Raw genomic sequence first — 22,232 nt, 5'->3', positions numbered from 1 at the left:
TCAGTCTTGAGTGACTTCTCTGAGCTGTCCAAAAAGGGTCGACCTGTTCTTTATTTAGAAGAGAGCAAATAAGGGACAGGAGTGAACAATACTCAAGAACATTCCTCTTTCTTAAGCTTTCTGAAGAGAATTTAGTGTTTGAAAACAGGAAGAAAAAGGCCAGAGATCTTAAGAGACTTAAAGAAGGCAAAAGATAGTATCAAGTTGAAGGAGACAGAGGGGATGCAAAGATAAATCAAATCCAAATTTCAAGGACAGAAACCTAAAGTGTTTAGAACTGGGCTCTTTGTCTGACTGCCCAGAGAGGGGACTGGTCACACTCTGGTGTCTCTGACCAAATACATTCACAGACTGTGACTACAGATCAGGAATTCTGTCCTGAATTGGAGAGAGGGATCTCTCCCAGCAGCATGAATCTGGTATATAAACCATGCTGATGTGACAGTAGTAACCTCTAGTAGAGAAACAGGGAAGATTTACAATATTAAAAAAGTGTTGCTGGATCTGAGTAGTCCAACCTTACCTCATCCCCTGGAGCTCCTTATTCCGGGTGCCAAAGGGGCCTGAAGGGAGCTAATGTTATGCCAAGAGTAAATTTATGTTTCAGTTCAGCATTGGCACTACTCCTATTATCCCAGAGTAACCAAACCTTAAGACTGAGGCCAAGCCAAATCCCCTCCGAAGATTATGGATTTGGGATCCAACTTTCTGATATTCTTAAGAGTGAGGAACTCTTGCCTTCAGATCTCAAAACACCAGAACAAGAAACAGAGCACACCATGATTTATTTATCTCTATGTTTGGCAGGTCTCAAGCAAACATTACTAGTTGTTAGTCTCTGAACATTCAACCAGGTGCTATTCCAAGTTTGCCAACATCTAAAGCACCAATCCTTCTATCCAGCCTACTTTGCCAGTTTCCTCAGTACCCCAGGCCAGACTGCAGAACTTACCCATTCTGTATTTTTACACATTTAACATGTAGAGTTTTTGAGATTATTCTCAGCTCAGATAAGGAGGAAGTTCTTGTAGATACTTGATCTGCATGCCCTGTGTTTCTCCTCCCTGAGGAAGTGACCCTACATTCCCTAACACATGCATAGGCAATGAGGTCACTTAGGTGGTGCAGAGACTGCAAGTCACTCCCTCTGCTGGGATCATGGACCACCTTCCAAACTGAACTGATGCAGCTGAAAGACACTGGCTCGGGGGCAAACAACTGCAGGTGCCTGGACACAGAACTCACAAACAGGAGGGACATCAGTTGCAGAAACCTTGCCGAAAAGCTTCTTTGTCTGAAGGAAAAAACCCTTTTTGGACTGCAGCACGGTGCCTCTGCCACTGCTGGTGAGTTGGGATGGGCTCAGAGGGACAGCAGCCTTGGCAGCTCCATAGGGTTTCCTGTCCTTCGGCCAAGAGAAATAAAGAACTGAAAGGAGGGGAATGAGGAGGGAGGATGAGCTACTGTATTTCTCTCTCAAATATATTTTTTGCTAGATTTGATAAATATAACTTGACCCAAACCTAAAAATGAAATGCTTGGGCATAAGTAGACAGTCACAGCATTTACATACTTCAGTTTGGGTAGACAGCCTGGAATAGCGGTGGAGAATTTCCCCAAACCCAAGAAGACCAGACAGTATATTTGTTTATTTAGAGGTTTTCTGGTAGCACTTATGGCTATAATTATCTGATCTCTTTACTTAGACCAAAGATTTATTCAGCACAAAACCTTCTGAATTGAAAAACTGCCTTTCTGTTTAATGAACAAACAGCCCAGAAAACAAACAGCTCAAATGAGTTGCCAGGCTCATCAAGAAAGCCTGTGGCCTGTCCAGGGCCTGAACTATAATTACTTTCACACAGCCAGGGTGAGAAAACAATTTCAAGTAGCAATACAAACTTCTTTAAAGTATCTGCCAGGTTCTCACCCAGCTGGTGAATTCGGTTGACAGACGAAGTAACAGTGAACATATTGCTTGCATTCTGCTCAATCCACTTGCTCCCACAGTTCTGCAACAAGGTATGGGAGAATAAGATCAAGCCTCATTAATCAATACACCTCTAAAATACTGCATTTGAGGAGTTTAAAGGCTTTATGTTGCAAACTGCATTACCTGTGCAATTTCACAAGAACAAATACGGATGAGACAACTTAATGAAATGGGCAAAGGGCAGAATTTTGAGTGGCACAGCTCATTTGAGAGGCAAATGCACAGTGTGGAAAAAAGGCCTGCACAAGGAACAAGATTTTAAATATATCTTTGCATTTACAGATATTTATGCCATATTTAACTGCTTTTGTGCATGAAACAAAATTACAAAGGATAGAAATTCCATAAACAAGGCCATTATGTCAATAACAATGTCTTTCTAAAGCAAGTCTCTAATTCAGTTATGAGGCTTGGAACGCTGCTGTCTGGAGTTATAAACCCAAAAGTAATTACAAAGGAAAGTCTGCATCAGACAGTGGGTATTAGTGGAGTCAGGCCATGGCTTTGGGACAGCATTTACTCACTGCTTTCCTCCTTTTTGGACATAACTGATACAAACTTCTCTGTTTTCTCAGTTGCAGTGCAGATGTCGGGAAGTTGATGCCGTTAGTGGACATTTGCAGGATGAATCATGGGGCACCACTTTCCATTTTGACAAAAACAACTGCTGTTCAGTCAACAAGATGATGCTGATCAAGTGGGTGGATGCAACGAGTTGAACTCCTGCAACTGCTGCCAAAAAGGCTCCACCAGCACAAGAAATCTGTGTGTGCTGACTCGAAGAACTTGGATTTATTTTTATTTCCCTGTTCTTAAGAGACTTCTCACAGTTTCATGTTCCCACTCCTACACCTGAGGGGCTCAGCCTGGCCACCAGCTTTGACCTGCCACCAGAGGAAATATTTGTTGCTGGAAAAGAGTAGATTAAATAAACTGGGGAGGAAAAGGCAGATATGTTTTATGGAACATGAAGTGCTATAGGAGACAAGAAAAACAGCTTCTTCTGGTGCCTATTGCCAAAATTTCAGAAGACCAGACAACAACTTTAAAATTTCCAAGGGAACAGCCACTAAGACAGTCAAAAATAGAATTAGGAAACTGCCTGTTTCAAAAGTAAGAGTCTGCAAGATGTGCCAGCATTTTTCAGTATTTCTGTCATTTCTGAGAAGAACACTGAAGAGTTAACGCACATCTATCTGAGGAAAAAAAAATAGCCAACCCACAGAAAAAGGCAAAATGAGAAAGGAAATCTATGTAGTGAAGGAATGCTCATCATATTCCATGTATTTAAAATAAAAGTCTCTGATCACTTCTGTGCACATTCATCCAGTGCTTATTTTTCTCCGCAATTTTCAAGTGTCTGCACTTCCTTAGGCATCAGATACAGCAGCAAACCAAGGACAGCTTCACTGCAGTCACCCTGCTGTTCAAAATGTGGATAAATCTACACATGCAAAAAAGGTAACACTCAATGCTCTTCCCTGAAAGAGTAAAGTAAAATTTATGTGTTCTTTTTTATTTAACTGAATTTTTTTTATTTCAGTGACTAAATGTAAGACTTAAAGGGAGTATCTTTATATTTTATTATTCCTCACAGTTAGTTTTCTGATATATAGGTTATAACGTGGCATTCATTAACAATTCATAGAGAATTACCATATTCAAGTAGCACAGCAAGTTTTTACTACCTACACAGGCAAAACACTGCACAGCCCTACTTGTTCCCCTTACTTATTGGCCCAGAGGGATCACATGCTGGAAAACCTTGCATTTTATCACCTAACAGGGAAGGAATTCCAACAGGTATCCATTAGAACCTCTAAGGAACCCTGAACAGAAGAGCACTTCATTAAATTTTTGCTGATCACTGACAATGCAGAGCTGCACAGGAAAATTAAGGACTAGAGAGGATGTGTGCTGGAGGCTGCCTTAGAATTAACAACCCCAACGGGATGGTGGAGGAATGTCCCACTGCTTTGAACTTTTTGGTAGGTTTGAGGGTGATGCAAATAAAAGACCTGAGGTATCAGCTTTGTTTCCAAAGGACTCACACTGGAAGTGCCTGAATGGAAGCAGAGCTGCAGGGTCTGCCCAGATGCAGGGGGAGCACCATGGGGAGCCCAGCAGCAACAAATCTGGGACAAACTCACACAGGGAGCTGATGAAGCACAAGGAGTTCAAGTCTCAGGTGGTCTACAAGCCCTCTAATGTAGATCAGGATTTCAGGGAAAAAAAGGCTGTTGGTAAGGTTTCATTCCCCACACTTAGAGTTTCCATCTCGTTCTTCCTCCCTGCATCTTTTACAGCTACTTGAACAGAATCAGTTGATCATTGCAGTACCTTAATAACTCATCTATTTTACAGGTCAGGAAATGAATGCATCTAAATTACTGACTGAATATCACAAGTTAATAAGGGTCTAGAGTGCCCATTGATTTTAACTGCCATATGGTAAGCACTTTTGAAAAAGTCATGCACGTTGTTATACGGAGGCACCCAGAAAACGCAGCATAAAAGTTTGGCTTTGATGATGTAATCAAATCCAGAAAAAAGGGAGAACCTAAATTAATGTTCAGCAATTCCTTCCTTCTAGACAGCTTGTATGAACAGACATGTTTGCTGCTGCTTGAACTTTTAAATCAGCTTAGCAGACTTGAGAAATTTAAAGCATACAGCTGAAGCTGGAAGTACCCAAACACTGAGATCCTTCCAGCATTAACCACAGTGCTACAGAAGAACCATTAAGAAAGGAGTAGTGGTATAATGCAAGCAAATTCCCTGTTGAGACCCAGGTTCTGCTTTCAACACTTCTTATGAAATTGTTTCCTTGGATTTCTTGGTTAGTAACCACAACCGCTTCAGATTTCAAACGCTCAGTGCAAATTTGGCATGGAATAAACCTGATAACTGAAATCAATTATAAGCATCTTTAAACTCAGCAAAAAAAAAAAAAAAAAAAAAAGAAAAATCTCACTGTGTGGCTCAAAAGGCAAGTGAGGACAAATATCAACCCTTTATCAGCATGAGCTCATCCTGCAGCAGAACTCTGACATGAGAGGTGCACAGTACCTCTGGCTCTGCCATGGCAGTTGTCCCCACACACAGAAGAGAAAGTGGATGCAAATTGCTCCTCTCCTCGAGGTCCCATTTCCTTGTGCAGAACAGCCCGTTATGGGAATGGGATCCTCCCTCACCAAAAGGCAGAAGGCCTAAATGCCAAAAGCAGGAGGCACAGCAAGTGGGAGAGCAGCAGGAATAGGTGCTCAGCTTTCCGTGTTTCTACAAAAGCAAGTGATAATTTTACATCTCCAGCAGATATTCAAGTAGGAGAGTAATGAAGCAAGAGAACAGATTGCATGAAAAGGAAGAAGTGCCCTATGGAGTTTGTGACCTGTTTACCATAAGTAAATAAATAAATGAAAGCAAAACAGCCCCCTGGAGAGACACAGTTTGCATGAGGGACATCAGTGAATCTGTCGTGTGGAAGCCGATAGAAACAACTGCCATTACAGAGCAAAGGAGGATTGATTGGCCACACAACAGGAACTTGGGAAGAAAGCAGATGTGAGAGAAGGAAAGAGGAAGACTTGGAAATCTAGGACAGCAGGAAAGTCACTGTATTACCCAACTAACACCACTGGCCTGAAGGCAGCTGAAGGTCTGGAGAGAGAAGCAGCAGTTTGGCAACGCAGAGAAATGAGAACACACAAACCAGCTCAATTTTATCTACTCCACACTGAATCACTCAGCAACTCTGCCTGATGCTGTGGCAAGTGGAATATCACGATTTTGGATCCTTCATTAGGAATAATTAGTTCACTTGTTGACAGTATCAAAAGAAAAGCCAAGGGAGAGACATTTTTCTATTCCTGCAGGAGCCTGCACACTGTCCAGGGAAAGTTTGGGCTGTCCCTGCCTGTGTAACTCTCCCCTGTTCTCTTATCTGAGGACAGACTTCAACATCAATCTTACTCCTTTCAGTGCCACTAACATCCACTGTTATTAAAAATCAGAAATGTTATTTTTTACTCCCTCTTTGATCCCATTCAAACCGTGAAAACAACAGCCTAAGCATTTTGCCCTGTTGTATCTCGGGGAGCTGGAAACCTTCTACCAGCAAGAAACTCTTCCAGCAGTTACCATGGTGACACTGGTAATAGATATTTAAAGGCAGCTCACTCATAATCACATCTATTAGATACCAGGAGGCTTTAGTAAGAGAGGCACAAAAAAGCTTGAAACCAGGGAACCAAAGAGGCTTGGTGATGGTATAGGTGGACAAGAAATTCATGGAGAGGGATCTGCTTATACCATCATTTAGCTGAACACAAAGGGCTCCTGTTCAAAGCTGAAATGGCACTGAAGCCTGCAGAACAAACTATTTTTAGTCAATCTTTTAAAAATTGGTTCTGAAAGCCTCATTTCAATAGTGGCAGCTCTATAAATCCTTTCAGAGTGGTCATTGCCAGAAATACAATAAAAAGCTGTGCTACAGCTCGTCCCCCATTAGAACCAGGCTGCTGGAAATCCCCTGGCCTGCCAAAGTCACCTGGAAGGGGTTTCCTCCAGCAGAGAAACCAGACTGGCTGCAGATAATGCTGCTCTCTGTGCCCACCCCAATGTCCTGACACCACGAGCCCCAAAACAAAGCCCCAAACTCAGCTCCAAAGGGACCCTGCCTTCCACCTGGAGGGTTAAGTAGCCCAAGGAATAGTGCCACACTCCTTTTTAGACATTATTATGCAGTGAGGAAACCTGAATCTGGACAAAGCTGACCAAGTTGAAGAGGTGTGTTTGGTTATACAAGTGTTAAACCATTTATTTCTGTCGGTTCTAGTTCTGTAGTTCCAGCCCACTGGAATGCAACGAAGGGAATCTGCAGATTCAGATCTCCAGATATGAAGCCACCTCAAGTTGGCTGAGCCTGTGTAACAGTCATCAAATTGAGATTTCCTTTCTCTTTTTGCTGCATATTTCCATGACAACTTTCCTGCAGTATCAACTTCTTTATAATGGAAAGGTCTCTCAGAGAGAATTTAGGCTTCTATAGCAACAGCTTAAATCTCTGGGAGATGATGATGCCTGAAACTTTACACAGAGCTTTTTTTAGACCACACAAGTGCATTTCAAATTTCACAGGTGAAAACAAAAGTCATGTGTAATATTAGGGAAACTGTGAAGAGGAGAAGGAGTAACTTGCTGAAGTGGAACAAACACAAAGAAACCACCTCACTTTCAAAAGGGACGAACACTTTGAGATCTCAGATGTTAAAAGAGAGCAGACAGGATCAAACACTCATCTCAAAAAGCCACATCCTGTTCCTCCTCTCTGAGCTACAGAAGACAGTCACAAGGAACAAGTCTGCTGATCCTAAAAGGAGATTTTATTGAAAGACCTCTCTCTGCAGTCTATTTTATATTGACCTAAAGAAAAAAAAATACAAAAAATATCTGTGACTCAGGATGCCTTTTAACTCCCATATACCTGCCATTTAGTTGCAATCTAACCTTTTTTTTCTCCAGTACTTTAGCTGTTTGCCATGGTAGTGACAGTATCCTCCAACACTGAAAGCCTTGCTGCCTTAGAAGAAAAAAATAACTGCACTCTCAAACAAATAAATTGGTTAAACTCAAAAGCAAAGGGAAGTACAGAAGCTAAACCAGCTTTCCTTCACTGAATTTAATATATTTCACAAAACACTCCTCCAATGTGTTTTAAAACCCAAAATCTTTTAAAGAAAAAAGATAAAATACTACATTCACAACCTGGATGAGAAGCAGGAAAGGATCATGTTTAATGTATAGGATGGAAATGAAGCCCAGCAGGACCCAGCACCCTTCCTTTTGTAGCCACTGGAAACATCTTTGCTACACAAGAAGTGAGGTTGGCAGTGGGATCACCTGAAAAACAGCCACACTTTCTTCTGCTTGTTGTGATTGAAAGCTTTTCCTTTTTTCCTTAAAATATCCATTAATTTGCCCCCTTTTCCTCTCATTCCCCTACATCATCACAGTTCTGGTAAGGGGAAAAAGGTGCCCACAAGTAGGAACTAATGAAAGAGGCTGGATCTGATCTAATTCTTGTGGACTTCCACCTTCATCCACTTTGCTGCCCACTTCAGAAAAGGCTCTGGAACTGGCAGTTTGACAAAATAATGTTGAGTGCTGTGAAAACTTACTTTAATTTTTTTAATAGCAATGCCAAAAATGACAGCTAGAGCCTGTTCAAAGCCTGGGAACTCTGCAGCTAAGACAGATGCAAGACCAGGATTTCAGACAAACCCCGCATTATTTCCAAGGGTTATCCTGTCTGGAAGAATGCTGAAGTGTGGGAGAAAGACTGAGTCACTGTAAAGGTCAAGTGAAACGCAATTATTTGGTGTCTCCATGTGCTGCCCTCTGCTGAAACAGACGCCGAGCTCGTTGGAGCAGCACAAAAACTCGGGATCATCCGCGCCCACTGCTGCCACGGCACAGGGAAGGGACACGCTCGCCCGAAATGAAAATGTTCCATTTCATGGCACCAGGAAAGGATAAAAATAACTTAAGCCCTTGTGCTAGACTGAACAGCTCCAGGATGAAAGAGTGGCTTCAGGGACAGCAGTCCTGGAGAGGGAAGAGCACTGGATGCATCACGACTGCAGTGATGAAGGTTCACAGGCTTATAAGAAAGAAACAGCTGAAAGTTTCATTTGAACAACTTATTTATCGAAGATGTGTTGAACTCTCATATTCCCTCTCAAATCCTTAATCCTCCATCTGATTTCACCCACGCAAAAAAATCTGTTCAGGCAGATGAGATTATTCAAATACTCAAGCACAAGTATTTGTTCGTAAGTAGAACATGGAGCAGCATGAATGGGAAAAGGAGAAAACTATGCAATATCTAAGGGTGGAAATATAACACATAAATATAAGAGTATTTATAAACATATTTTATATAATCTTATTTGCAAAAATATTTACAAAAATATTATATTTAAAAACAAACAGTAACCCAGCATTTCCTCCAAAATCCAGGAACTGAGAAAAGCAAGTCAAAGCAATATTCCAACTATACATATAAACTTTCAGTGCTGAAAATTCAAATCCAACATACCCTGTTTTCCCTTCATGCCTTTGGAAATTAGACTTTGCCGTGTGACTCCGAGATCAGCCCAACAAGGTTATTTTGGATCAAGGAGAAGATTGAAATCTGAAGTTGAGGGCTCCTTAGGGAGATCATCCTGCCTGCAACCTCCTCTACCTTGTAAAGATCCCGCTGTAGCAGATTGTAACAGCGTGCTTTTCCGGGGTTTCTGACCTTAAAAAAGAGCTTAAAACCCGCCCCAAACCTCAATAAACAAGCAAAAAAAGATTAAAAAAGAGTGAGAGGGGAGAGCAGCGGGCAGGTGGCCCCGCTGGTGCAGCCAGTAGAGGGCAGTGGAATTTAGAGGAAAGTTGTTGAACTTCGTGGAATTAAACATCTGAAGTGATAAAACCACCAGTTTACATCGTTATTTGAACCTACCTGTTCTGGCCTAAACTAAGAAATAAGCAGGACAGAGAGCAAAGGGTAATAGAAAAGAAAGAAAATTTATTACTTTGGGACCTTTAAAGAGTTGCACTTTGGGCTATGATGAAGATTTCAGACTTAAAGCATCATTTAAAAGTAATTATTTAATCTTTTAAATAGCTTCCAATTATTGCAATACACTAATTCAACGCATCCTATTGAAACCAACACAGCTGTTTCTCATGGGTTTAAAAACCACAGATAACTTAAAACAGGAAAAATATCAATTAAGAAGAAAGGTGTTTGCAAGACAGTCCCATCACCACTTGTGAAGATGAAAACTGGTTCTAGTCCACAAGAACGAGAAAGTAAAACAGGTTAAGCAAAACGCAACACAAGAAGATTTTTAATGCTCACAGCACCTCGTTTAGGAAGGGGAAAAGCAACATTTCTCGCCTCATCGCCAAACAGCACAAGCACCCCAGAGCCAAGGCTCCTGCGTGATTTGACACGAGCCCAGTTCGCATTTTGTGATGGAAAGACAGATTTTGGTTACTGTTCTGAGCCCTTTTAAGATACGCAGGTTCTGAAGTAACAGCGCTGCTCCACACCAGGGGAAACCAAGGTTTGCCCGGAAAGGCTTCCGAGGACACCGCGGTGCCCCGGCGCGTTCGCCCCCGCCGCGGGGACACGGGCAGGGAGCAGCTCAGGTGCCTCGGGCTCAGGTGACGCTGCGGGGCCGAACCGCCCGCGGAGGGTCCGGGCTCGGCACCGGCACCGTCCGCCCGCCCGTGCGGGACCTGTTGCCCTCACACACCGGACCAGCCGCGCGGGAGGACGCGGCGGCCACACCGCGACACCTCCGCGCCTCCCGAGCCCTCCCCGCACCTCAACCCGGGCACGGGGACTCGGTCCCGCACTGCGGCACCTCAGCCCTCCCTCAGCCCGGCGGTGCCCCGGGGGACCTTGCCGGTCCCTCGCCAGCCCTGCCGGTCCTCCGCAGCCCGAGCGGGGCTCTCAGCTCCCGTTACCCCCCCGCGCTCACCTGCCGCCGCTCCCTGGGATGCTCCCGCAGCCGGAGCCGGAGCGCAGCGCTCACTCACCTGCAGCGGCCGCACCGACCGCCAGGGGGCCTCCGCGCGGCGCGCCGGGTAATGTAGTCCCCGCGCTACCCGGCACATCCAATCACGCTCCGCGCCGCGGAGCATGCCGGGAGTTGTAGTACCTCCCCCGCCATGCACGCTGGGAGGTGTAGTCCAGCGCGGCGGCGCGGCGGCGGCGCCTCCCGGCAGCGGAACTACAACTCCCGCGACACAACGCGCGCGGCGCCGGCGCGGCGCCGAACCCCGGCGGGTGTCCCAGGGCCGTCATGGCGGCCCCGCCGCCCTCAGTGCCGGGAGAGCCTCCGCCGCCCTCGCCGCCGCTGCAGTACAGCGTCTTGCTGGAGCACCTGGTGGGCGACAAGAGGCGGCCCCGCGCGTGGGATCCCGCCGTCTTCGGCGGCATCCCCTGCCCGCCCAAGAGCGAGGAGCAGAAGATGGTGGAGCGGGTCATGGAGAGCTGCCCCTTCAAGGCGGCGCTGGCCTGTGTGGGAGGTGCGGCGGCTGAGGGGGCCGGGGTCGGCTGGAGGGACAGGACAGCCGCTGTGGGGTGGTTCGGGAGTGGGGTATCCCTGTGGAATCGGGAAAGGCTGATGGAGAAGAGGCTGCAGCCCCCGCCTTTGGTTTTCCTCCTTTTAAGCCTCCGCCGGTGCCTGTCACAGGTCCCGGGGAGGGATCGCTGCCTGTCTGCCTTCCTTGGAGAGGCGGAGGTGCTTTCCCCAGCACAGCACAGGCTGTCAGCGGGTGTCCGCGGTACCCACAGACCGGCCACTCGTGCTCCCGCACTGCCCCCGTGGCGCTCCAGGGCTGCTCTGGAGCCCGCAGGGAATGTGCCACTCCAGGGAATGTGCCGCTCCAATCCCTGCTCACTGTTACACTGTTTGACAGGGTTTGTCCTGGGAGGCGCGTTCGGGATCTTCACGGCTGGGATCGACACCAACGTGGGGTTTGATCCCAAGGATCCCTATCGCACGCCCACGGCCAAGGAGGTGCTCAAGGACATGGGGCAGAGGGGCATCTCCTATGCCAAGAACTTCGCCATCGTGGGTGCCATGTTCTCCTGCACGGAGTGCGTGGTGGAATCTGTGAGTAATAACCTCTTCAGCACTGAGAAATGTTTTATTGTATACTTACTTGTACTAGATGCACGTAAGCATGTATATCCCCTTTGAAAAGTCCTTTTCAGTTTAAGTCCTGAATGTATTGGCAAGTGTAGGCGTTGCTTTTTTAAACCCTGGCTACAAGTAGTTTTTACTTTAAAACTCAAACAGTGAGTTGTAGCATGGTAATTTGAGTGCCTAAAAATTCCATATGTAGAGTGGGATCCTTTGATTAGGGTTCTTAAGTAACAGTTAGCCTGTTTTCATCTGGCCCCTACAGCAAGAAATGAACTTGTGCAGCTCAGCAATAATCCAGTTTCTTAAATAGGAAAATTACCCTGTTATGAATTTGAGTCCTGCCTTTTAATTGAAAGACACAGCTATTTCTTAACTCATCTAAAGAAAAGTGTATCTGCTTGCACAGTGGAGCAGAACAAATTGGTCTCTGCACTGATGAAAATCCAGCGTGTCCTGGCTATGGAAATAGTGCATCTTTGTCAGCAGGTGCTGTGGCTCTCACCTGTGCCAAGAACCAGCAGCTTGGCTGAGCTCAGGGCTGCACTCAGGTAGTCACAGCACTTTTAAACCCTCTAAGCAAGTACTCATGTTCAGTGCTATGTTCTGGGGATGTAGCAGCTCACCTGAGAATCCTTCCTGTAGCACTGCATTGCACCATATGGATTTGTCTTACCTCTCCCAGCGACCTGTTCCTTCCTCCTCTCCTGGCCCTGCAAGTTTGGGAGTGCAGGGCCATCTGCTGAGAACAGAGGGAAAAACATCCTCAGCTGAGAAGGGGCTGGAAGGTCGTTTAATCTTCCTTGCTGTCAGTGCAGATACTGAGTGTTTATTCCGTATTTACTTGTTGACTCTGATTTTTAATTCCACAGTATCGTGGGAAGTCAGACTGGAAGAACAGTGTTATCAGTGGCTGCATCACGGGAGGAGCCATCGGCTTCAGAGGTTGGTGGTGCCTGCTGGGAACTGTTTCTGTGATAAGACTCAAATTTGGTTACAGAGCACACAGTGTTCTGTGTGGAACACACACTGCAGACCTCTTTGCATGGGGACTGTAGTGAAGCCCAAATGAGGATGTGCTCCATTCTGACAGGACTGCGCCCTCATCTTCCTGTCAGCTCCAAAGATAAGTGGGGGTAGGGAAAGCTTGGTCATACAAGACAGTGAGATTGGAGGAAAATCAACAGAATTCACAAGAAGAATGAGGAGATGCTGTTGGCTACCTAACATTCTTCTGTGGTGTAGTGAGGAGGAAGCCAAAAATATACAACTCCAAAGCTACAGCTCTTGTGTTAACAGAGCTTTATTTATATCTGCTATTTCACGGGCAGTAACACTTAATTTGCTTTCCTCCTTTCTTACGTATCAAACATATGTATGGAGTAGGAGCACTGGGGTTTTAGTCCAGCAGCACTAGTGGGGACTTTGGGAAGCCTTGAGTGGTAATAACATCTGGAAAAAACCCCAAGTAGGAAGAGACGTGGTCTGCTCATCAGAAATATCAAACTTCTCACACCTCTCCTAAAGTAAAAAGCCTGTCCACAGAGCATAAAAGAGAAGAAAGCTCTCTTGAAAGTGCTTCTAATTGAGCTTGTTAAGTTGTGTCTGTCCTCAACCTAATCCTTTTAGAGCTTTTAGAGCCGTAGCTGCTCTTCCTGTCCCTCCCTAGTCCCACAAAGCCACTTGCAGTGCTGAGATCAGAGCACACCAAAATCAGCAGTGGCCAGTGACGTGTTCTCTTCTGTCCCTTTGTGGAGACTGAGCAACACAGGACCCAGCCAGGGTGTCCTGCTGGTCCCACTGCGGGGGTTGTACATCAGGCTCCCCCTGACCTTGGGCAGTGGCAGTGCCGGTGTTCCCTGGAGCTGCACTGCCACGTTCCTGCAGGTGTGACCCCTTTGAGCCAGCACAGCATAAGCGAGTTACTGGGAGGAGAAGTATTTTTCTTATTTTACCTCATTTTCCCCCCCTCCTTGCCTTGCAGCCGGGTTGAAGGCCGGGGTGATCGGCTGCGGGGGATTCGCCGCTTTCTCCGCTGCGGTCGATTACTACCTGCGGTAACGGCCGGATCCCTCGGGAGCAGCCTTCCCTTTAGCTCCAGTGCTGCTGCTGAGAGCCTGCACCACGCCACAACCACCAGGCTTACCTTTCCACTGCCTCTGGAGTCCCGATGAGCGCGAGCGGGACGGCGTTGGCCGCTTTTCTGAATGACTAACGACGCTCTGGCTCCCAGCCCGGGCGAGCTGCTCCGGGCAGACTCGCGGGAGTACGCGAGGATGGAGCCAGGGACAGAGCAGCATCTCCAGGATGGATCAGCTGACTGTCAGTTTCCAGGAAACATGCCTGGACTCTGAGCTTTTTCAATCTGATTTTGATTAAGTCTGTTGCTGGCATCAAAAGAGGCAGGAGGACAATCTCCGAACAGAAATGCACCGATTTAGGTTACCGGGTGTTCGAACGTGCTGCAAGTGTTTCAGTTACCAGTTTGCAGCTTGTTGGGGAGAGGTAAGATCCTGTGGAGAAATAAGTTTGTTCCAGGCTTTTCTTAAAATACCATTTGAAGACAAACCACCATCTGTACAACTTGTCTTATTTCATAAGTACAGAGATGAGCGCCAGATTTCTTTACCATGTCTTAAAGGGAAAAGCAGAAAGGAATCCTTAGCCTTAGAGCCATGTGGTTACTGGCAGATGAACAAAACAGTTTAAGGGGAAAGAAAAGAGGTTATTGCTGAAGTATAATTCTCTGTAGCCACTTGGCTAGCCTGATTTAACCTCGCTGCGGGAGTACAAAGAATTTTGCTACTGCTTTAACTGCCCCAGGCTCGCCCCATTAGTTCCAGCAGTTTGATAGTGAGACTAGAAAGCAGAGCTGTGAGACTAAACCACTGTTTGACAGATAACTGGGCATTCACTCAGCACACAGTCTGCTTCCTGTCACATCCCTGTGCCACCTCAGAGTGCCCCAGTGCTACACTGGGGGGAGTGAAGTGTTATTCTGCTGAACATTGGTGCTGAAGGCAAAATATGTTTGTTAGCCCAAAGAGCTGCTGCCTTTGTGATTTGTGCTCCTGCTCTTCTAACTAACCTCTGTTCTCAGACTTCAGACCTTCATTGAGCCACTCCAAAAAGGCAAACACCCACCACCATCCTTTTGAGGCAGTGGGATTTCAGATGCAGTGCACACACCTAATAGGGGTTCTCCCACCCACTTCCCCTCCTTTGCATCCACAGTTTGACATCCCAGAACAGTGACAGCACGTGCTTACCTGGAGGAGCAATCCTAGCAGGGTGGTTTGGCTGATGCAGTGGTCAGTTTGGAGGCACATTGTCTCCCATTCCCACACAGAAGTGGGGAGACAGCACCATGTGATCTATCAGATGAGTTTTCCAGATCTCCTGATGTCCCTTGCTGTGCCTGTTCAGTATCCTCAGGCCAGAAGCTGTGCAAGTCAGCTGAATTTTAAGCTTGAGTAATTCTAGGCTGATTAAACAGGCTGGCTCCAGACAGTCCAGGTTGTTTTCCTCCAAAATGCAAGGATGTAACCCAAACCATAGGAAATCTCTTCAAATATTGCCTGGCACACTGCCTGTGCTTATACCACTGGCTTGAAGTGCAGCTAGCAAGAATTCCGTGACAGAAAGAGTAGAAGCTGTGATGCCAAGGTGATCAGTTAGTGCAAACAGCAACACCACAGGGCTTCTTTTGTGCAAATATCAGGGCTTTGCATTTTTATTAACATTTTTTTTTCTCCTCACATGGTTTTACAGCCATTTAAAGTTTATAATCTACAGAAATTGAAACAGAACACAAACAAAAATATATCCTTAACAACTTTTGAAAGTCAAATATTAATTAACAGTTCTATTCTACCTGTAGCTGCAAGAGTCCACCCCCCCCTCTTTTTCCTTCCTGTAGGAACAAGCAAAAGCCAGTCATGGGGACCAGGCCTCCAGCCACTGTCGCACGGGGGGAGATTTGGCTGTACAGAGTCTCCATCTGGAATGACGGTGTCGTGGACAGAGACTTGGACACATGTAACAAATCAGACACACACGGGGGTCTGTTGTGCAGTCAGATCTAAAGCTCGGCCTCCTTGCTGGGTCCAGGGCCAAGACAGACGCCTGGTTATTTTCTGCAATGCTGTTTCCCTTCTGTTTAGCTGGTAGTCAAGAGGAGCAGGGTCTGGAGTGTGAGCCCTTTGGAGGGGGACAGAGACCTCCCCTCCTTAGTTGCTTTGCTGGTGCAGGGCTGGCAGGTGCTGCCTTCCCCAGGGAGGTGGGCTGAGGACATACCTGGTGCTTCGGGGCAGGGGCCGGGCTCTACCTGGAACAGTCCGTTAGTGGGGAGGGGAAAGGCAACGCTGCTGTCGGGGAAACGCTTGGTCACTTCTCATCCATCTCCATTTGGCACAGGAGAGCACAGGGCCAACGCAGTCGGGCAGGCGGGGGGGGGCTTTTCCCACAAGAACACGGACTCAGCTCACAGAGCGAAAGGTTTCATGTCCCATCAGGTACCAACACCTACCTGGGGGGGTGGGAGGGTTGGGGACATCTCGGGAGCCAGGCACTGGGTGGCCGGAGCACAGCCTGGCAGCGAGTGCAGGCACGTGGCTGTCCTGCCTTGGGACATGGCCTGACAACTCCAGTCATCAGCCTGGGAGGGGACAAGAACAGGAGTCACTGAGACAGACCTGAGCTGGCCAGGCATGGCTAATCCAGCGGCAGAGGAAGCACTTCTGCCTTCGGATGGGAAGGCCATGAAGGCTTTCCTCCTCCTGGTCCCTCTGTGCTGCCTTCCAGGCTGGGTGGCCATCCAGTTGCTCCACAGCACTTGGCTCTGGCAGCCTGGCTGCCTCCAAGGCAGGGCCATGTGCTGCCATGTGCCCAGTGCAGTGGGGAAGGCCAAGGAGGGAAACAAAAACCTCCTCATTCCCGTGGCCACAGCAGGAATGCTGCTGCCCTGGCAGGCTCTGCCCCAGGGTGCATTCAATGCTCATGGCAGTGCTGGGCTGGCAGGGGCGTGAGCGCCTCACAGGTATACAGTGGGGACCCCGTGCCCTGCCAAATTTCCACATTGGGAAAATTTGGGATCCACGTGCCCTGATGGGACCCCATTGATGCCAGAGCACAGACATGGGGTCAGCCCATGGCACAGGAAGCAGACCTGCCTGGCTGGCCATCCCTCCAGCCTGCCGTGGGTTGAGACCAGCACAGCACCTCTCGCTCCAGCCTTGTGTGAGGGGTTATCCCAAAATGAGGCGAGATCCAGCGAGGGAAGTAACCGCCATGCTACACACACACAGGCAAAGCACGGGATTAGGGCTGTAGAGGGGACTGGCCTGAAAACACCCAGAAGAGCCGAGGCGAGGAGGAAGCAGCACCTGCCCCTCTGCTCTCGTGGTCACAGGTTTGCTTGGGCCAGAGCGGGATCCAGGCACGGGGTCCAACGATTGCGCAGGCAGCAAGTCAAAGCAGAGCTGGTCGTCACCATCACCGGGGAGGGAGGCCCGTGAGCTCCCAGGCCCTGGGCGAGCCAGTGCTGCACATGCAGGCGTGGGGCAAAGGGAGCTGGGCGGCAAAACAGGCACTCGTGGGGCACTGCAGGCGTCAGGGGTGCCTGGTAGGAGTGAGCGGGTGGAAAGGAGTCCAGGAGAAAACTAGCCAAGGGGGAAGCCTGTGTCCACAGCCCTTGTCAGTCACTACCTCTTCCGTTGAGCAAATATACATAAAAACAATTCTTGAACACAAGGAGGGACATAAGACACGACTACTTTACAGAGAGGCACGGTGGGACCGGGCCCCTGGAACGCGATTGTACAGGAGCTGCAGGAGGCACCGTCCTGGGTCCGGGCTGGGCTCCCTGGGGGCTGCGATCCAGTCCGTGTCCCCCAGCAGGGAGCTGGGAGTGTTTGCAGCTGGTGCCTTGTCCCTGCAGGCTACACGTCTGTGGAGAAGTAAAGTGTGTTGCGCTTCAGCTCAGTGAAGGAGATGGGAGGATGCTGCAGGTAGTAGAGAAGGACTTGGACCTGCAGAAGGCAAGTGGGGGGTGTTAGTCCAGAAAGGGGAAGAGCTGCCACCTCCCAGCTTGTCTCTGTGCAGCAAAGAGTGACAAAGCTACCCAGACAGGCAGGTGAACCCCTCCATTCCCACCCAGCACTGCCAGCACTGCTCTTACCTGGGCCATCACATCGTGGGACCAGATGTCGGAGGCCAAGGTGAGGTGTGCCTTGCTCTCCCCCTCTGAGGGTCTCAGCAGTGTCGGCCCAAAGACCGTGGCCAGATTGTGGAGAGACATTTTGTTGATAGGCTCCTTTTCAGCCACCCTGTGGGGTACGGGGAGAGAGGGGGTGTCAGCCCCTAACGCTGCTCTGGAGCAGGGCAGCCATGGGGTGATGTGGGGGGCGAGGGCTGCTCTCCCTTCTCCCAGCCCCAGGGAGGCACCTCCAGCTTGCCACTGGCAACTTCACAGCCCTCAGAAACCCAGGTGCAGGGCAGGGAGCTCTGCCCCCTTCACGGCCTCCTCCAGAGCCGCCGGCCTGGCCGAGAGCCCCGGGTGTGATGTGGCAGCAACCGAGCCCTTCGCTGCTGTGCTGCGGGGCCTCCGCCCTCCCCATCCCGGCAGGGTAACGGGAGCTCCTCACCAGCCTGTGCCCCCTGCACCCACTCCCCACAAGGCTCCCTGCCCCAAGATCCCTGTGGGATCCCTGCCAGCACTGAGGGAAGCAGGACCACAACTTGCCATGTTAGGAGGCAGCTGTGCTCCCCGGCACAGGCTGCTCGCTTGAGCCCTGGCCAGGGAGCAGATGTGGGAACTGGCTGTGCCCGGTTTCTCAGGATGGAAAAGGATTTTTCCTTCCCCATCCCCCAGCATCAATCACTTTTTCTGTTGGTTTTAGCCAAACCAGAGGAAAAAAAAAAAAAAAAAGACTTCATGATGCAAGTAACATGAGCCGTGAGCCCCAGTCCCAAGCCCGTGGCCAGCTCTGGCCAGGCTCTGTGTGCTGCTCTGCTGCCCTCCTCACAGCCCCATGCCCTCTGCATTTTTCAGGCCCCCAGTGGCCCCCAGAACTGCCAATCCCTAGGTTTGGATGGGCTTCATCTGGGACAAGATGAAGCCTGTCAAACCAAGCACTGCTGACGCTCACAGGGTGTCACCTGCACCTCTGGGACATGTCCCCAGAGCTGACTGTCTCTGGGTCTTGGCCACCCACTGCTGACAGGTGACAGGGATTATTGCACCTTGTTTTGCAAGGGCTACTGCTGGAGAGGTGGCAAGGGACACAGCACTGCTTTCCCACTCAGGGGGACACTGCACTGCTCCAAATTGATTCCCTGCCCTGTGCCAAGGCCAGCTGCTCCCCACAGAGCTCACCCAACCAGCTGCACACCGGCTGCAGCAGCCAAGAGTTCCATGTTGCCAGAGGACATGTGCTCCTTGCAGAGCTGACCCACATGAGTGGGTCAGGCCCCAGTGGCACTGTGGCTGGTGGTCCTGGGGCACCAGAGGCTGCTCTGGGGGGGCAGAACAGCTCCAGGATCCCTCCAGCATCCTATGGGACCCACAGAGAAAAGATGTGGAAAACCAACACTGACATCAGCCAAAGGGTCTAAACAGGCTGCAGCCTGGCCAGGACCCTGGTGAATATGTCAGAGCCCAGAGAGATGGGGCAGGTGGGACACATCTGGGGCTGCACCCTCTTGGAAGGGTAGGGAGAGGGAAGGGACCCTCCATGCCTGCCCAACACCGAGCTGCTGTTGCTGGCCCAGGTTGCTGCCCACAGCCCTGCTCTGCACCAGCACTGCACCATCTGCTTCCACTTTGGGACCAGCCTGTGCAGGCAGCACAGGAATCAAACAGCAGCTCTAACTCCTTTCATGTCCCATCCCCACAGCAAAGCAGTGAGACAGACCCATCCTGCACCTCCCACCGGCCCCAGGCAGCCCCCGAGCCGTTACCTTTTCAAGTGCTCCAGCAGGAAGAGGAAGGTGATGAGGTTGGGGTCAGGCAGAGAGCGGAGAAGGTGCATCATGCAGTTCTCCTTGGCAGCAGGATCTGAGAGGGCTGTAGACAAGGAAGGAGAGGGCTCAGGACAGGGTCTGGTGCAGCAGCAGGACCCACTATGGCCAGATGCCCCCCAGGAATCAGTGTGTGGGCACTGGGGAGCAGCACCACGAGCCCTGAGCTGCCTGGAGCAGCAAGAACAAGCCAGGACCAAGTGGGTCGAGCTGGGAAGGACCCTTGGGAGTCTTCCAGCCCAGAGCAGGCAATGCCAAACAGAGCCACATTTGGACACCAACCCCTTCCCCATCCCCAAGGCCTTACCAATCCCCTCCATGAAGGCGGGGTAGAGTCTGTCGTGAGGAGGGGCTCGGGCAGCTCACGGAAGTACAGCTTCAGCGTGCCAGCGATGGCATTGATGTCCATGTCACTCAGCATGACCAGGATGTCCTTGTTATCTGTCCAGAGAGCACCCACACGTGATGCCTCCTGCCCTCCTTCCCCTCTGGCTCTCATCACTCCAGCTCTCCAGGCAGGCTGCCAGCTGGAGGGCAGGGATAGCACTGCTGGGTTCACAGCCCCTTTAGCCAGGCTGAGGCTGGGAAAAACCCAAGTGGTTCCCGCCTGGCTGGGCAACAGGATGCGGAATAATTTGCAAGTCCATGTGCAACATTTCCCTGACTCAATGTCTCCCAGGAGCCAGCCAGGAGCGGCAGCAGCTCAGAGGCATCGAGGCACAAACAAGGGCTGGGATCTCTGGGTGTTTGCTTTCCCAGCAACACCCTCCTCCTCACGCCCAGCCCCTCCCCGGGCCCAGCAGCACATTTTGCCCACGTGCAATGCAATAACCAGACCCTGGGCTTGCAGGGCAGGGGGGTCTTGGTGCCTGTGAACCCTCCCACGAGAATAAGGCACAAAGGGCAGCTGTTCCCCCAGGACACTCACTTGCATCAAAGACAGCTTTCAAGGCCTGGATGTCAGTGGCGACGCCAGAGATCCTGTAGATGCCGACCTCCTCGATGCCCCTCTTCTCCACCTCCTCGATGCACTGGCGCACGATGTAAGGCACCTTGGAGCGCTCACGCCTGGCTCGGGAAGCAGATCCATGAGCAAAGATTCCCAGGGGACCCCACAGCGATCGGCCCAGCCCTGCAAACCCTGGCCAGGGGCAGGATGGGCCGCTGGGCAGGAAGGATTGGGGTGGTGAAGGGAATGGGCAAGTCTCCAGCAAGAGCAAAAGCTGAGCTCCCCGGTGTTGGTGGGAGCAAGGGGACAACAGGGTGCAAGGATGAGCAAGGGGACCTGGTGCAACCCCAGACCCAACGGGGACCAAAGCACATCAGCCCACCAGCTCTGCATTTACTTTGTCACGACGCTGATTTTGACCCCGAAGACACGGTCTGCTTTTTGGATGGGGTCCTCTTCAGGCTCATGTCCCTGCTTGTGAACTTCATGTAGAACTCCACCTTGATCTGTGGAGACACGGGGGTGAGTCCTGGCTGGCATGAAGGCACAGGGAAGGGGCTGAAATCCCAGAGAGGGACTTGGGTCCCCCAGCCCCACTTACCCCATTCATCTCAATCACATCCATGTGCCAGTTTTTCGTCTGCACGGCCTGAGGGTCTAGCTGCAGGGAGAGATGGTGTGTGAGCTCCACAGAGACACAGCCCCATGCCAGCCTGGTGTCCCCAAAAACCCTTGGTCCACAGATGGTGTAGGGCACAGGACATGCTCTTCCTGGGCAACATGCTGCTCATGACAAGAGGATGGAGAGGTTCCCCTCTGGGGTCCCTCTGGCCATGCCCTGAAGCCAGGTGGGCTCAGCCTCCCCATCCTGCTCTCCCTGGAGCCCCTGCAAGGCAGTGCTTTAACACACACCCAAGCAGCAAGAAATTTCCAAGAAATTAGGACGATTCTAGCGGCAGAAACAGATGAAACAGAACTAGGGCAGCGTTTTTCCATACAGAAAAACAACATCTCCCCATAGCCAAGGCTATTTATAACCCCTGGGAATGACAGGCTCCGCTATTTCTAGCTTTGGGGCTAGCGGGGGACTCGGTGACGCTGCCCCGGCCCCCGGCTGCTGTGAAGAGGTGACGGCATTCCCAAGGCCCCAGCACGTGCCATGGTGGGTTCCAGGCCCCAGGGCTGGGCAGAGACGGGTGCAGTTGCCTTTTGGGGCTTTTTGGTCCCCAGCTGGTGGTATCGACTGGGCCCCATCGATCCCTGTAATGCACAGGGCGGGCAGCAGGGCAGAGCCCGGCACTAATGTCCCCTTGGGGAAGGGGATGGGATGTGGGAGCTGGCAGGGGCTCCCAGGGCTGGGGGCACACAGCTGCCAGGAGACACTCACACCAAGCACACGAGGTCACTCTGCAAGGACACAGGAGTTTCCCACAGCTGCTGGGTTGGGAGATGCTCCGGGCAAGTGCAAAGATGTCCATAGCTGCTGCTGCAGCCACAGAGCTGCTGTTCCCCTGCCCATGAAGTCACTGCATGTCATGATGGGGGGACTCTGGGGTCACTC

At 50.1% G+C, this 22,232-nt stretch overlaps 3 protein-coding genes across 7 annotated transcripts in view; 1 reads left to right on the top strand and 2 right to left on the bottom strand.

Annotated features, from left to right (window-relative positions):
• SPECC1 (sperm antigen with calponin homology and coiled-coil domains 1) overlaps nt 1-10,642 on the bottom strand; it is a 92,271-nt gene extending 81,629 nt beyond the window's left edge. For 3 of the 5 annotated variants that reach the window (XM_032707399.1, XM_032707404.1, XM_032707405.1), the window contains exon 1: nt 10,534-10,642. The gene's annotated coding sequence lies outside the window, so the exon portion shown is untranslated. Of the gene's footprint in view, nt 1-9,944; nt 10,182-10,533 lie in introns of those variants that run through there. The other 2 variants (XM_032707400.1, XM_032707402.1) reach the window with 2 other exon arrangements.
• A 174-nt stretch (nt 10,643-10,816) lies between these two features.
• Nucleotides 10,817-14,274, top strand: TIMM22 (translocase of inner mitochondrial membrane 22). Its single transcript, XM_032707227.1, has 4 exons — nt 10,817-11,083; nt 11,477-11,673; nt 12,576-12,648; nt 13,688-14,274. Exons 1-4 carry the CDS (start codon nt 10,858-10,860, stop codon nt 13,762-13,764), a joined length of 573 nt encoding a protein of 190 aa, XP_032563118.1. The 5' UTR covers nt 10,817-10,857; the 3' UTR covers nt 13,765-14,274.
• Nucleotides 14,275-15,404: 1,130 nt separating this feature from the next.
• ABR (ABR activator of RhoGEF and GTPase) overlaps nt 15,405-22,232 on the bottom strand; it is a 39,283-nt gene continuing 32,455 nt past the window's right edge. The window contains 9 exon segments of the mRNA XM_032707869.1: nt 15,405-17,732; nt 17,882-18,029; nt 19,663-19,768; nt 20,030-20,065; nt 20,068-20,163; nt 20,651-20,790; nt 21,069-21,102; nt 21,105-21,177; nt 21,273-21,332. Of these exon segments, the coding sequence (XP_032563760.1) occupies nt 17,643-17,732; nt 17,882-18,029; nt 19,663-19,768; nt 20,030-20,065; nt 20,068-20,163; nt 20,651-20,790; nt 21,069-21,102; nt 21,105-21,177; nt 21,273-21,332 (783 nt within the window). The 3' untranslated portion in view covers nt 15,405-17,642.

The sequence above is a fragment of the Chiroxiphia lanceolata genome, chromosome 20 (assembly GCF_009829145.1).
Source record: "Chiroxiphia lanceolata isolate bChiLan1 chromosome 20, bChiLan1.pri, whole genome shotgun sequence".
NCBI classification, from domain to species: domain Eukaryota; kingdom Metazoa; phylum Chordata; class Aves; order Passeriformes; family Pipridae; genus Chiroxiphia; species Chiroxiphia lanceolata.
The sequence above is the reverse complement of the archived record's forward strand: the minus strand, read 5'-3'. Positions and strand labels throughout refer to the sequence as shown.